This window comes from Plasmopara halstedii (genome assembly GCF_900000015.1).
Source record: "Plasmopara halstedii genome assembly, contig: Scaffold_1211, whole genome shotgun sequence".
Taxonomy (NCBI): domain Eukaryota; phylum Oomycota; class Peronosporomycetes; order Peronosporales; family Peronosporaceae; genus Plasmopara; species Plasmopara halstedii.
In genome coordinates this window covers 22,089-35,941 of record NW_020188126.1, presented here as the reverse complement: position 1 = coordinate 35,941, position 13,853 = coordinate 22,089, and the positions used below count along the sequence as shown (strand labels likewise).

Here is a 13,853-nt window from a genome sequence, read left to right as displayed (position 1 = left end):
GCAGACGTGGGATCGGAAAGAATGAGTGAGTCTTGCACAAAATTGCAAACCGTTCAATAACATCTTCCACGTCTACTCCATTTTTGTTGACCCCTCGCGCTGCGAATGATCGGTCCTCCATACGCAGCGCAACTAGAAACGTACAGTCAAACTTGCTGCATGCACGTAGGCGACTCATGTTTTAAACTTTGGTGTAATTGTATAAGATAAAGAAATTTATGAAGGTCGACAATCCTTTAAGAAATTAATTGCATTCCAATAGGGTGCGTAAGGAATACATCTTGAAGTTCTTGATGAGAGCACAGCATTTCCAGCAACGGGTACCGCGACGTTCGGGAGTAGATCTGCTTAATGACTCCTGAGTGCTCCAATTCGTCGCAAATGAACAAAAGTCCGCGCAGACGTGGGATCGGAAAGAATGAGTGAGTCTTGCACAAAATTGCAAACCGTTCAATCACAGCTTCTAGCTCTACTCCATTTTTGTTGACCCCTCGCGCTACGAACGATCGGACTTCCATACGCAGCGCAACTAGAAGCGTACACTCAAACTTGCTGCATGCACGTAGGCGACTCATCGGTGCTGACACGGAAACAGCCTGTTGAGCTTTAAACAAATCTTCGCCAGTTACGAGCATTTCCCGTCCACAATTGGGTTCTTTGATCTCATTAGAATCCGTGAGCCGATGTAGACACACTTCTGCAGCTTTGCGGCACAGGGACAGCGCCTGTCGCACATCACCCGACTGGTGTGCCAGTGTCTTAGCGCAAATCTGGATAGCTTCTTCGCTAAAGATATCAAGCTGAGACAGTCGCTGTTGAATAATTGCTTCTAATTGAGCTCGCGTGTAAGCTGGGAAAGTGATGCGATGACCACCCAAACGACTGCGGATTTTGCTAGGCAGTCGCTCAGGTAGGTCCATCGTATTGGCAATGCCTACCAGCATAAGCTTAGCTGACGCAGAGGTTTGCCACTCTAGCAGATTGTACAGGACCTGATTTTTTCCAGCCAGCATAAAGTCCATCTCGTCCAGCAGTACCAGCAGCATTGGCCGTGTCGAGCTTTTAGTGTGGAATTCACGCTGTAGTCTCTCACACAGCCTTGCTGAGCCCATGCTCGCCCGCAGCGAATGAGGTCCATGCTCGTCACTTATAGGCGGCTTTAAAGCTTTCCACAACACACTGTACGCGACGTCCGGTCGTGGCATCTGCAGCCCATTTACCTCAACCCAGGTAAAGTTGCGCAAATCTCCATTGTCTCGCTGCATCTCAAGCGTACGAATAACTTCCTTCACGATTGAGGTTTTGCCCGCGCCCGGGAGACCACTAATGTAAATGGGACCACCGGCGCTCTGCTGCTCGATTGAAGAGCGAAGTGATGTGTAAATCTCTTCGCGCTCATCCTCACGACCCGTCATCACGAGCGGGAAGCTCGAGAGCTGTAAATTCTGGCATGCGCTTTGAAGTTTTTCAATTGCATCATTAAACGCTAAAGAGTGCGCGCTTGGGGTTCTATCGCAGACCATAAGCACTTAATTATCGATCATCGCTACTTCTGCCCTTTACAAATTAATTTGTGTCTAACAGATGCCTCGGCTTTATGGTGTTGGCCTTGATCGGCCATTAAATTGACCCACTTTCAATTCTGATTTGACCGACAAGAAGTCATAATTTTTACTTACGGTCGCTAAATATAAACGACACTTTGACACCATTCGTAAAATAACGACTAAACCTGGCTCTTAGGCTCTTTCCCATTCTATCGTCATAATAAGTTATCAGTTGATGCTACACTTCTGGTGGTGGTTTCTGATCTTAATTGATATCAGCTGGATTTGAGGAGTCCGATATTTCTCGTTTCGGCACCGAGGAAGTTAACTTACTGGTCAGCTAAGCAAAGATTGTACCTGGCGAAAGTCTACGATACCTATGCAATAGCTAGTATCAGCTCAGTTGTGATGATAGTAGAAAGGCCGTTTGCCAGGCGCCAACAAGTAGGGCTGATCTGCTTGGTTTTTAGGAAGTACACGATCTTATTAGTTTGGCGCCTGTCAACGATGCAATTTCGTAATGAGGTAATAGGCACCAATTGACTTGCCGGACTTTGCACTCAGAAGCAAAACTCACTTCCGATTCGACTGTGCAAAGCTTAAGCACATCTCAAATAAGCCTGTCAATATTCCAATGAAGATCACACAATTTTTGCAAGCGACGATAGCCATGGCAGCGACTGCCAATGCCACTTCGGTTAATATGGAAGTGCTTCAAGACGATAGTGACTTTCAGCAAGGAACAGTCCAACCTTCCTTTGAAGGCACATCGCTAGACAACAATGACAACATGGCACCTTTTTCGACTGAAAAACCTTCCGATCTCTTCCAGCGCTTCAGCACGCTGGACACGTTAGCTCCGATCATCAATGTTGCTTCCGAATTGCTCAGCCAGCCAATACCGACGAACAAATGGTGGGGGAATTTGATCCATACCACTACAGAAAACAACAATACTGTTGCCGAACCCGCGTGGTCCAACCCGTACGCTCTTAGGCTACCAGTCGAAGCACCTTTCGGAATCCAGGTTTGCTATTCGCACACATATCGTAACATGGCCAAGGAGGTGAACGGTGTTTCGAAATTCTACCTGCACGGATTTCACAATGACGTCACTCTTTCGGCAGAAGAATTCGCGTCAACAAGACCCAATTACGAAATTTACGCATTCAGTGACATGGGCGTTAGCCTTCGTACCTGCTTGTCAGGCAGTACAAGCTGTATGAATTCACATCTGGTAAACGGAATGGCATTCATATCCGCCACATACTCAGGACTCACTGCCAGTATTCAATCGAAATACACCATGACTATATTGGATAGCTCGACAGCAGGCAGGTACGTCATCCAGCTGACAAACCGCCAGACGTGGGTATTCTACTCCAGTGACACCAGTGCCACTTTCTCGATTGACAACACAGGATCCACTCTGGTGTCTGATGCGACATACAATGGCACGCTACGAATGGCAATCCTACCTGTGGGCAATGATCAGAATGTTTATGATAAATATTCATCCTGTATTATCAGTGGCGGCGATGTTTCGATTGACTCGCGTACCAGTTACTCGCTGCTGTGGACAACTGAGGGCAGCGGGTGTCAAACCACCGGCCTTCTTCATTTCGCTCTTCCGCATCAAGTGGAAGTAATGAGCGGTGCTGTCACTTCACAGTCGGAAACCGCCATCATCCTGCAATCAAGTACTCGTGGTCAGATGGTTGGTCAAGTGACGACGACTAAAAGCTGGATTTTGACAGAGGATGAGTCGGTTGATGAAGTGGACTTCTACCCGGCCTTTAAGCTGTCTGCTGACGTGGTCTTAGAAGTCAACTTGCTATCCACTTTGCAAAATGACATTAATAGCGACTGGAGATTGAGCACCGGAAGCTGGTACTTTAACGGCAAGGCGTACCAAAAGTACGCTTCTCTCTGTTTGATGGCCGCAGACAGCTCAGTCGTGGGTACTGACACTTCTTACTTAAGGATCTGCCTGTCGAAGCTAGAAAAACTCATTGAGCCGTTTCTTACCAACACACTAGATTCCCCTCTAGCTTATGATACCGTTTACAAGGGCATTGTGACCAGTCAGGTCTACAAGGCCAACAACATCCATGTGGAGTTCGGCAACGGAATTTACAATGACCATCACTATCACTACGGTTACTGGGTAACAGCTTCCGCTATTCTGAAGAAACTCGATCCAACGTGGTCAGGTATGGCTCAGCTGGACACAATGGTGTGGACGCTGATCCGCGACGTTGCCAACCCGAGTGCAAAAGATACATACTTTCCAAAATTTCGCCACTTTTCGTGGTACTTAGGCCACTCGTACTCGCATGGTGTGACCCCCATGGCTGATGGCAAAGACGAGGAGAGCACGTCAGAGGATATGAACTTTTGCTACGGATTAAAGCTTTGGGGACAAGTTTCTGGCAACAAAGCGGTCGAAGATCTGGGCAGTCTAATGCTGCGCCTCAACGCTCGTACCGTACGCACTTACTTCCTCATGACATCAGATAATACTATACACCCGGCCCAATTTGTGCCAAATCACGTCACAGGCATTTTTTTCGACAACAAGGTAGACTACACCACGTGGTTCAGCGCCGAAAAGTACTGCATCCACGGTATTCAAATGATCCCGGTGTTGCCAATCAATGGTCTGGCACGAACAACGAAATTTATCAAGGAGGAATGGGACGACATCTTGTCTAAAGAAGCAATTGTAACGAACAATGACGTGACCAATGCGTGGCTGTCGCTGTTGCTAGTGAACCAAGCTGTCATCAATCAAGCTGATGCGCTGGCGGGGCTAGCGACGGCTGCAATGGATGACGGCCTTACCCGTTCGTGGGCACTTTACAACGCCGCATCTCGCGGCGGAAATAATACTTTATCGTCAAACATCACAACGCCAATGCACAATGCTAATAGTTCTACTCCAAAAGTGATTTTTCCTGTCATAGAGACGCCCAGCGCACTACCTGGGGCCATCTCTTCTGATTCAAATGTGTCAAATAAAACAGCAGAGATGCCAAGCAACGCTACTGAACCATCGGCTCCCTCAAATGCAACTCCTGGAAGTCCGGCTGCCACGAATCCGTCTCCAATTTTATCCCCAGCTACACCACCTGCAGCCACTGCCAAGCCAAAATCCGCCACTGCAACACCGTGTATCGACCGAGAGACTGATGTGACGACGTCAGGGTCGTGGAAGGACTTGGTGGGTCAATTTAGTCACTAGATTTGTTCAAAGAGATGCATGCCGAGTGAAGCACTCAGACAATTTAATTGTTAAGATACGTAAATATATTGTTCAATTCAATTTCGCTTAAATGTCAAGAAAACGTTAAGAGATTCAAAAGAGAGTATACTATTAGTGAGTTATTGGCTGAGATGCGATACATATTTTCAGCCTACTAACTACTTGCAAGACGTTAAACTACCTATAATCTGAGAGATTCGCAACTTATTGAAGGGATGAACTAAGAGCTGTTTGGGCCCCTGGGCTCATCTGCGCAATGACCTCTTTCATTTGAGCTGCATATGCCTGAAGCAGGCCACGTACACACACCTTCACCTCATTCTGGGTCTCCTCTTCCACACTAGACGTAGGTGCAAGTGCCTTGGCATATACATCAAGCACTTGAGGCATCAAACTGAGCGCCACCGGATTTTGCGAGGACACTAAGCCATTTAAACAACGGAAACACACGGAACTTTCGTCCATATCGACTTTTAGGGGAAGAGCGCTCAGGAAGACGGGTAACACGGCATCCAAAGGCAAATTGGTACCGCCAGCAATAATCATGCGGGCCACAGCAGCACATGCGTTGTCCGTCACCACTTCGTCATTGCCTGATGTCTCAAACAGTGGACGCAAAGCCTGCAGCATCTGTTCGTACGCGCTTATGAGCTTGGCGCCGCTAATTTCTGCAAGAATACCCATACAGAATGCGCTGTTGGCCTTTAATACGTAGTTGTCCGAAGTAAGGCCTTGCAAAACGACAGGATATACATTTTCCACAAAGCTCAAGGCCCCAGGTCCAAGTTCGCGAAGCACCTCAGCAAAGCAGCCAACGGCAGCAGCACGGTCGCGCACGGCACGCAGACCAGTAGAAAATGCCAGCAGAGACGGAAATAACTCCTGGAATGCCGACAAAAAGTGCTCACCATAACATTTGGCAAGCACACCAATCAGCTCTGATGCACTCTCAAGCACCGAGCCTCCTTCGTTCTCTTCTTCGTCCTCGTCCTCTTCATGACTTGTTTGGCAGATGTGTTCATGAGCCAGCACAGTCTTAGTAATACGCATCAGCTCGTTCATGTGGTCCATCGTAATGACAGGACCCACACGAGCACTCATAGACTTAATAGCGTTAAAAGCCTTCTCGACCACAACCTCTTCAGGGTCTTCCAAAAGTTCTTCGACCAGATTCTTCATGACAGCAGACGCAATCACAGCGTTGTTGGGTGTGAGGATGTTCTTGTTGAAGTCTCCCTTAGTCCATATTTGCATGTCACTGTTTGAAGCGTGCGAAGCATCAAACGAGCAGATAACAAGAGCAGCCAAAGCTTCCGCTACAGCACCTCGAACGTCCTCGTGGATGTATTCTGTGAGCGGAGCCAATGCCTCAAGAAATTTTGGAATGTACGGCTCAAACACGGTACCACCACAGTTTAATGCAAGCTCATCTACGGCTGCTACAGCGCGTACTTTCGAGTTAAGCGCATCCGTGCGAATGCTAATATGACGTAAGACATTATCGTCGCCATCCTCTTCATCATCCGAGTCAACACCACCGAGAATATCCTCATCATCATTCATAACACGGAGACCTTCGTCACTGACAATAGCCTGAAGCACGTGGGTAGCAGCCTGTTCTAAAAATGGGGCAAACTCTTCTTTAAAGATGCTCGACACATTGATAAAGTACACGAATGCTTGCTCCTTTAGCTCCGAGTCGTCAAACTCGAACGATGAGAATACAAACGGCATTGAAGGCGCAAAGTATGGACGAAAGGGCTCTCTACCCAAAGCCGTCGCCAGGTAGCCGAGACACTCGATTGCAGCGCCACGCAGAAAGAAAAACTTTGGATCTGTGATGCTCCAAAACGGCTGAATAAGTTCCGCAACCGATGGGAAATATGGCAAAAAGGCGTCTTTAGCTCCAATAGCGATCGAACCGACCGCGTCGAGGGCCATCTTTTGGAGCTGTGGCGAGCCCGTGCGAAGCACAGCCACCAATTTACTAACTAATGTCTCGAGATACGGCAGCACTTGATCACTATCCATACTCTGCGTGATCTCATCAAGTACATATAAAGCTGTCGCCTTGATCACCTTGGATCCATCGTCAAGGAGAGTCAGTCCAATTGGAAGAATATCTGTGTAATGATCAGTAATTGTAGGTTGTAAAAACTCAGCAAACTGGCCAAGGGCAAAACAAGCCGCCTCGCGCACGTGCTGGTCGGTGTCTTGGGCGACGCGATAAATCGCGGGAAGCAATTCGTTCAAGTTCTGGCACATGAAGTCACAACACCCTTCAGATAGAATACCAAGCGTCAATACACCAGCTTTGCGTTTCCGAGCATCCTGAGCTGCTATGTAATCATTGCATACACCAAACACCACTACATTTATGTACTTGGCTGGCACATTCAATGCCAACGAGTCGAGTGTCTGCTGAGCCAGATGACCGGGAGATTCGTCATCTTCGTCCTCGTCTTCACCTTCTGCCTTACCCTCGCGCTCGAGCAAATTCGAGATGAGACCACAAGAAACGGCCTCGTCACCAGCCACTATGTCTAACATGGTGGTAAAAATCTTAGCCACAAGATTTCTCTTGCCAATTGTCTTCGGTTTTTTTTTGATGAATTCTCCAATCGCATAACTTGCCGATGCACGGGTGCTTACTTCAAGCTGCTCAGCCACAATAATTTGCAACAATAGCTCGATAAATTGCGGAAAAGCTTGGTCTAAAATCGAAAACGGATGCGAGGCAATCTCAGAAAACACGTCCATGAACTCGACAGCTTCCGCTTCGGCACCATTAGCAACGCATTGCTGTAATACAGCAATCATGAGGGGCACGAGATCACGGAAGCCACGAAGATCGGCTTCCTCGAGAAATTCAATGAGGCAGCAAGCAGCGCGCATGGCACCTACGCGAACTTTAAGGTTTTCAGGGTCTTGCAAAGCCTTGGCGTAAAGCTGTTTAAGGTCGTTAAAGTGCGGCTGCAGTGACGTGCCCATGCCCTCGCCAAGCAGCTGCAAGAGCTTCATACTCATTTCACGTTGGTCAACGCTGGAGCTGTTGGCGCACGTATTGATAAAAACCATAAGTTCAGGCCATTTACCAGCATTCACTTCATGCAATGCCAGCGCAGCGATCAGCGAAGCCACTGTTGAGCGAACGACGTGCACGGGGTCTTCAGCAGCGCGGTTGAGCAGCACTTTCTTAGCATGATTTTGCGCATTGAAGTCCAGCTTTGGCCAATGCTTGAAAATCTTCTTGCGCAGCATAAGTGCGGCCAACTGACGAACCTCTGGCTTGGTCGAGAGCTGCAATTGCGTGAGCAAGCCGCCAACGCTTGTGATCTGCTTGGTGTATGTTTTAAGTGCCACTTCCGCCTGCTTGATCTGCTCTGTATCTGGATGCGTGAGCTGAAGCAGACAAGCCTCCAGCTGCTCTGGGCTAAACTCCGCCATAGTCGTTAATCAATTCAGAGAAGTCGGAAGATTGGGGAGGTTACGAGAATGACGGCAGCTAATGAAGCGCCAAAAATGACTGGTCGACACTTATGCCTCAAAAATATAATACTTTTGATATGCTTCCCTCCATTAAATGGGTAAAACATTACTCGAATGGCTTCATTATTAGCTACTTCAATTTTGTTACTGGTCTTTTTTACGAATCTATGCACGTTGACGTCTTCAAAACTTAAAGCAACATTAACTTTGTTATGTCGCTTCTCAGACTGCAAAGTCATCTAAGTTCGTGCTGTTAGGCCTTTGACTTGTTCTTGTGATAAGAGAAGATGCCGCGCCTTACGAGAACAACATTCTAGATGAAATGCAACCTTGTGGTCAAGTCGAACTCGTTGGCACAAATCCTATCGTCAATAAGGCTTACAGGTGAGTTTAACAATACCTTCCCGATTCGGACAAAACGGCGAGTCCTGAATAATTTCAGTCGCCAGACTTGTTAGATACTTATACTTTTTACAAAAATCTGCTTACCAGGCATGAAAAGATATTCACACGAACTGATGCTGACAGTTAGACACCTTTTTGTTCCTCCGAATTATCGACCACGCCACCTTCATCTGCTGTACAATCGAATTGTGATTTCAATCAAACAAATTCAAATTGCAAATCTTGCCTCCTACTTAACAGGCTTCTGCTGAAAGATATCAGCGTGAACGAGATGGCCTGCTTACAGTTGACATTGTATATAGTGATTTTGCTGAAATAAAGATGCTGCCTTGGTTTGTGGTCTTATGTACTCTAGCGTTTTATGTAATTTGCTGCATTTGTGATTTGCTCAATTCCCTCAGTTTTATTCTTAGCAAAAATGTCTGACAGCTTCAGCGCTGGCTTTCGGGAGTATTGTGGCGGTGTACAGCACGCCATTTCGTTGCATCACATCCTTCTCTTCTACCTTAAGTCGCGCCTTATCTGCGTGTCCAGTGTCAAGGTAGGAAAGCCTGACAATAGTAAGTAATGTGATGCCAAAGCCGACATTGTTGTTGCCTTGAAGTGTTTTGTGCTTAATGGCCTTATCTTCCTTGGAAGCATCTACTTTTTCGATCAAGCCGTGATCCCAGTAATCCATCTGTTTGGAGATCTACTGCACCGCTCCTTCTCCTACGGGTAGTCTGAAGTCTCGAGTTGTGATGGTCGCTATTGCGGTCTAATTGTTGCGGGGTGTAGGACTGCAACTAAAGTTGATGATGTACGAGATCAAGTTGATGGCTTTGTCTTCTTACTTTACCAGGTACGAGGTGACGAGCGTATAGTCTGTGAGATACTATGCTAATTAGATATGCATTTAGGTGCTGTGGATGTACCCGATCTACTGCATCAGCTTCATTTTGAATACGATTTGGTACCAAGAAATCGCTGATGACGGTTGGTATATCAAAGCCTTGATATCAAAGGATTGCTTGACTGCTTGATTATTCTTCCTCTTAGCGTATGTGCAGCTTCATGGTAAGCCGTCACCGACCCCGGTGACAGATATGATTCGGTAGGTTTATCCATTTGTAATTTTGTATGCTGATTTGAGGGTGCTAATTGCGTATTATTATATAGTGACGAATTGTATCGCGCGATTATTGTTGCTTTCTTTCTATTGCAAACTGTATTAACGTACCTCATTCCGGTAATCGGACCGGCAACAAGCTTTATTCATCTAAGCTGGCTATATTCGCTCTACTGCTTCGAGTACAAATGGTCTCTTGCTGGCTGGAGTCTCGAGCGAAAATTGGCACATTTTGAGCAAAATTGGGCTTACTTTGCAGGATTTGGAAGCCCATTCACCTTAGCCACTTTCTTTGTGCCTAACTTTGTAAGCAAAGGCATCTTCGCGCTGCTTTTTCCGGTGGTAGGTGCTTAGGTGCTCACATATTCAAACCAAGCTGGTCGAGCGTATATTACTCTTTTTAATGCTAATGTTGTACCAGTTCTTACTTCTTGCGATAGCGTGCGACCCTGTTTCTGAAAGCAACAGAACGACCAAGAAAATGCCAGTTTTTCGGTGCGATTTGTTTGGTTTAAACTAATTCCCGACCTTCCAAACTCTGACACAAGCACGTTTCAGCCTCTCGCGATGGTGCAGTTTGCAGTTGCTCCGTCGTATTGGTAAAGCTACTGGTCTGAAGACGAAAAAACATAGGGCGATGGAAAAGCAAAAGCATAACAAAAGAAGCTAGAATTAGTATTCTACTGGCAATACAAATCTGAGTGAATTGCTCGAAATCTACCTTTAAAGCGATGGAGTGACACCGTATCTTTCTAGAATCTATTTTGGATGTCGATTTAACGGCTTTGTGTCTGCTCAAGCTTGTCCAGCGGGAGCGAATTTGTTATCAGATATCGGAAAGGAAAGTATGTCATCAGAAGCGTACACGGTGTCAAAAATGCTATCTAACATCAACGAAATCATGGCTCCTGTGGCCACTGATGCATGCGGATCTGTGACGCTACAGCGAAAAACAAAAAACGGCATAATGCTAAATACGACCAAGAAGGAAGTGGCGTACCTAGACATGAAGGCCAAAATAAAGCATTCGGCTCAGCATGTCGCTCAGCTGGGCAAAATGGCTAAAGCTCAGTGGATTGCAACTCAGCGTCAAGCTGGAAAAGACGCTTTCAACAAGGGAGATTACAAGCTGGCAGCAGAGGCATACATCAAAGCACTTACTGCGCTGGATTTTGGGTCAACTACAGCGGAAAAGGTCGCTTGCCAGCAAGACCTACAAATTCCGCTTACATGCAACTTGGCAGCGTGTATGCTGATGACAGAGGTAGCTTAACGCGAGGGCTTGTTATAAGTTTTGTGCTGACAATATCATATTTAGCAATGGGATAAAGCGCGGTTAATGTGTGACCAAGCACTTGCCATAGATCCGAACTGCGTAAAGGCACTTCAACAACGCGCGAAGTCGAAAGCCAAGGTTGCCGATTTTCATGATGCTCGGTAAGAAAGACGAACTTTAGACGCTAGCTATAATTTTACTTATATTGTGTAAATAGTGCGGACGTCTTACGGGCGAAACAAATCATTGGAGGCCCATCACCGTTATTTAATGATGCTAGCGATCAACTTAAAGACCGACTTCAAAAAGAATTGGAAGGCATTTTACGAGCTGAACGCCGGCACAAACTGCGCTTACAACATAATAAGAAGTTTCAGAGAAAAATGATGCAAAAAGCGGTGGGGAGGCTTTACACTGACAAGGAAGAGATCCAAAACGCTGACAATATCTCCAATGCATTACTCTCTCACCATAAATCCTTACTTTTACCGACCAGACGCGTTCAAATTTGCTACAGTTTGGATGCTGGAATCGAGTATTTACTGGCATTTTTCGCTATGCTCATCACTGCAATTTCACGATTGCTAGTTGCTAAAGACGGCAAAGCCACGGTGGCTTAAGTTACTGAATCGAGGAACCTACAAGAAATGACGGGCAATCTCCGGTGTCGTAAATTTTGAGTTGATCTGTTTTGCAGCTGAAATCATGCGTTCGGCATCATCTCCAGACATTCCTTGGCGAGCTACGAGGTCACGAGTTCTGCAACATTGGTAATAAATGAAATATTGGTAGCAAAAGGGTTAACTGTGGATCTTGAGTCAGATAACATAAGTTAACCTGTTCCATCCACCAGTGCTCCGAGTAATGTTTACTCCCCTATTTCCCCGCTCGGCTTGCTTGCGCTGGTGCTGCTCTAAAAGTGAGGGCCCACGCGATTTTCGAAAATTCTCCATTTGCTTACGCATTTCTTCGTCAGCTTCTGGGTTCGCAATTGGAAGTATTGACTGCATCGGGACCAATGTCATGTCACCACTGGTGGTTGCAGCATTAGAATTTTCTTCGCGAACGTAGCCAAGCAACTCCCTGCATACAATAAAAGTAGATCATTACAGCTATCGCTTTTCGATAATTTGTTTGTCAGACGCAGAAAACCGCACATGTCAAGCTTAGCACGTTTAGCACGTTCTCTTTCTGATGGCAAACTAAGCCATGTCTTATCCACTGGAACAGGCTCTTTACTGACAAGATGAAAGCAACAGAATACAGCGACCAATAAGTAAGACGACAAAATTCAATGTTGACAGCCTCACCTTCTGAATGCGACGATTTTTCCGAAAGAATGACTTTGTGGTCCTAAAGAATCTTTCAAAATAGAGTTCTCGGGTATCATCGTCATCCACGCCTCTCGCATTAGCATGTTATTGCCTAACTCATTCTTGCCGCCAGTGAGTGCACGATTCCACTGCTCTTTTTCCAACTTTTCTGCTATGCACGTCATTTCCGCCTCAACGTGTTCCTCTGCTAATCGAAAGCCCTTCATACCAGGCAATGCAGGACCCACAAAGTCATCGTCATCATTATCTGGAACATCACTTACAACAGGTCCTGCTGGTGGTAGAGACGGACCAATTGGGAAGTCCCGTTTACGCAGCTTCTGTACAGACTTGTCTTGGATAGCTTGAGCATCTTGCGTACATGAGGTCTGAATCTCCTCTGTTGCTACCGTCTGATACTACATTAAGGAAAAAGTAGAATGTTAGCTGATAAACCTAAGGTCATTCTATTGTCTTTACACCGACTCTGACACTATCACCAGCCAGCATACTCTGAAATACGTTTACGAGACTATCTTGTCCTTCAAGTCTGACCTTATCAGACTTAGAATAAGCACCTTTCGGCTCATCAAGCTGCAAAATCAAGCATCAGTCAGTGATGTGTCACGCCATTTACAAAAATGACGAACCTTGACCAAACCTAGCAACGGGAAGAGCTTCTTAAGTTTAGAGCGAAAACGCTGATCATTGATGCCTTTGATGACGGCCACCTTCCCCTTATCTATCATCTGTAGCAGTTCCAAGAGATCCTTGGCAAGTCCAGGAGTCTCAGTCAGCAGCTCACGCACAACATTCACGGCTCTACCGTAGTCAACGCCAGGACTGCTGTCACTGTCGCTATCACTGACACGATAGCTTCGCTTTAGGATTCGACGACTTTTGCTTCCACTTCCGCCGTGCCTTTTATATTTCTTCATCTTCTTGTCGTCATCGAGACGCCGCTTATGCCGCTTATGCCGCTTTCGCTTGGTCAAATCGTCCATGAATTAGTATTTGCGGGTGAGCTGGAATAGGTGATATATCATATTAGGGAGGATCAAAAAAAGATGACTTGATTAAATTATGTTTCGTCCCTCAGATGCAAGCTTCACAATTCCCATATATACTAAATAGGAACCACTTTGGTGGTCATCCGTATAAATTGGAACGATATAGAGAACATTAGCATGGCCCCTGCGCATGGATGACACGCATAAATCGAGAGCTCCAATATATACTGAACTTTGGACAAATAGCCATAGCTAAACAAAAATGTAACGGGGTTACACATACCCTGGTATGTACACCCCCTGGTAACAGGGGTGTGTAACACACGAGATGGGCATGGTGTGACCACACCCAAACAAGAGTATGGTACTGGTAGTAGTTATACATGTATTTAGATTCTACTCTACCGTAGTTAACAAAAAGATTAATTGAGGCATTTTCG

At 46.2% G+C, this 13,853-nt stretch overlaps 5 protein-coding genes across 5 annotated transcripts; 2 read left to right on the top strand and 3 right to left on the bottom strand.

The window, feature by feature from the left end:
- Window positions 1–236: 236 nt before the first annotated feature.
- On the bottom strand, window positions 237–3,183 carry PHALS_00677 (origin recognition complex subunit 1-like; the record flags this gene model as incomplete). The annotated part of the gene is made up of 6 exons (XM_024730396.1): window positions 237–1,509; window positions 2,561–2,664; window positions 2,745–2,827; window positions 2,908–2,924; window positions 2,998–3,025; window positions 3,108–3,183. 6 exons carry the CDS (start codon window positions 3,181–3,183, stop codon window positions 237–239), a joined length of 1,581 nt encoding a protein of 526 aa, XP_024580677.1.
- A 78-nt stretch (window positions 3,184–3,261) lies between these two features.
- Window positions 3,262–4,791, top strand: PHALS_00676 (endo--beta; the record flags this gene model as incomplete). The annotated part of the gene is made up of 1 exon (XM_024730395.1): window positions 3,262–4,791. One exon carries the CDS (start codon window positions 3,262–3,264, stop codon window positions 4,789–4,791), a length of 1,530 nt encoding a protein of 509 aa, XP_024580676.1.
- A 225-nt stretch (window positions 4,792–5,016) lies between these two features.
- Window positions 5,017–8,259, bottom strand: PHALS_00675 (probable importin subunit beta-4-like; the record flags this gene model as incomplete). The annotated part of the gene is made up of 1 exon (XM_024730394.1): window positions 5,017–8,259. The coding sequence occupies one exon, from the start codon at window positions 8,257–8,259 to the stop codon at window positions 5,017–5,019; it is 3,243 nt and encodes a 1,080-aa protein (XP_024580675.1).
- An 865-nt stretch (window positions 8,260–9,124) lies between these two features.
- PHALS_00674 (p53-mediated apoptosis protein EI24/PIG8) lies at window positions 9,125–11,710 on the top strand (the record flags this gene model as incomplete). The annotated part of the gene is made up of 12 exons (XM_024730393.1): window positions 9,125–9,247; window positions 9,311–9,423; window positions 9,484–9,547; window positions 9,606–9,681; window positions 9,745–9,799; window positions 9,865–10,156; window positions 10,236–10,309; window positions 10,373–10,425; window positions 10,571–10,659; window positions 10,761–11,078; window positions 11,133–11,251; window positions 11,308–11,710. 12 exons carry the CDS (start codon window positions 9,125–9,127, stop codon window positions 11,708–11,710), a joined length of 1,779 nt encoding a protein of 592 aa, XP_024580674.1.
- Window positions 11,711–11,728: 18 nt separating this feature from the next.
- PHALS_00673 (Protein of unknown function DUF3752) lies at window positions 11,729–13,407 on the bottom strand (the record flags this gene model as incomplete). Its single annotated transcript, XM_024730391.1, has 7 exons — window positions 11,729–11,849; window positions 11,928–12,173; window positions 12,248–12,328; window positions 12,401–12,624; window positions 12,688–12,822; window positions 12,890–12,997; window positions 13,054–13,407. The coding sequence occupies 7 exons, from the start codon at window positions 13,405–13,407 to the stop codon at window positions 11,729–11,731; spliced, it is 1,269 nt and encodes a 422-aa protein (XP_024580673.1).
- Between the last annotated feature and the right edge of the window lie 446 nt (window positions 13,408–13,853).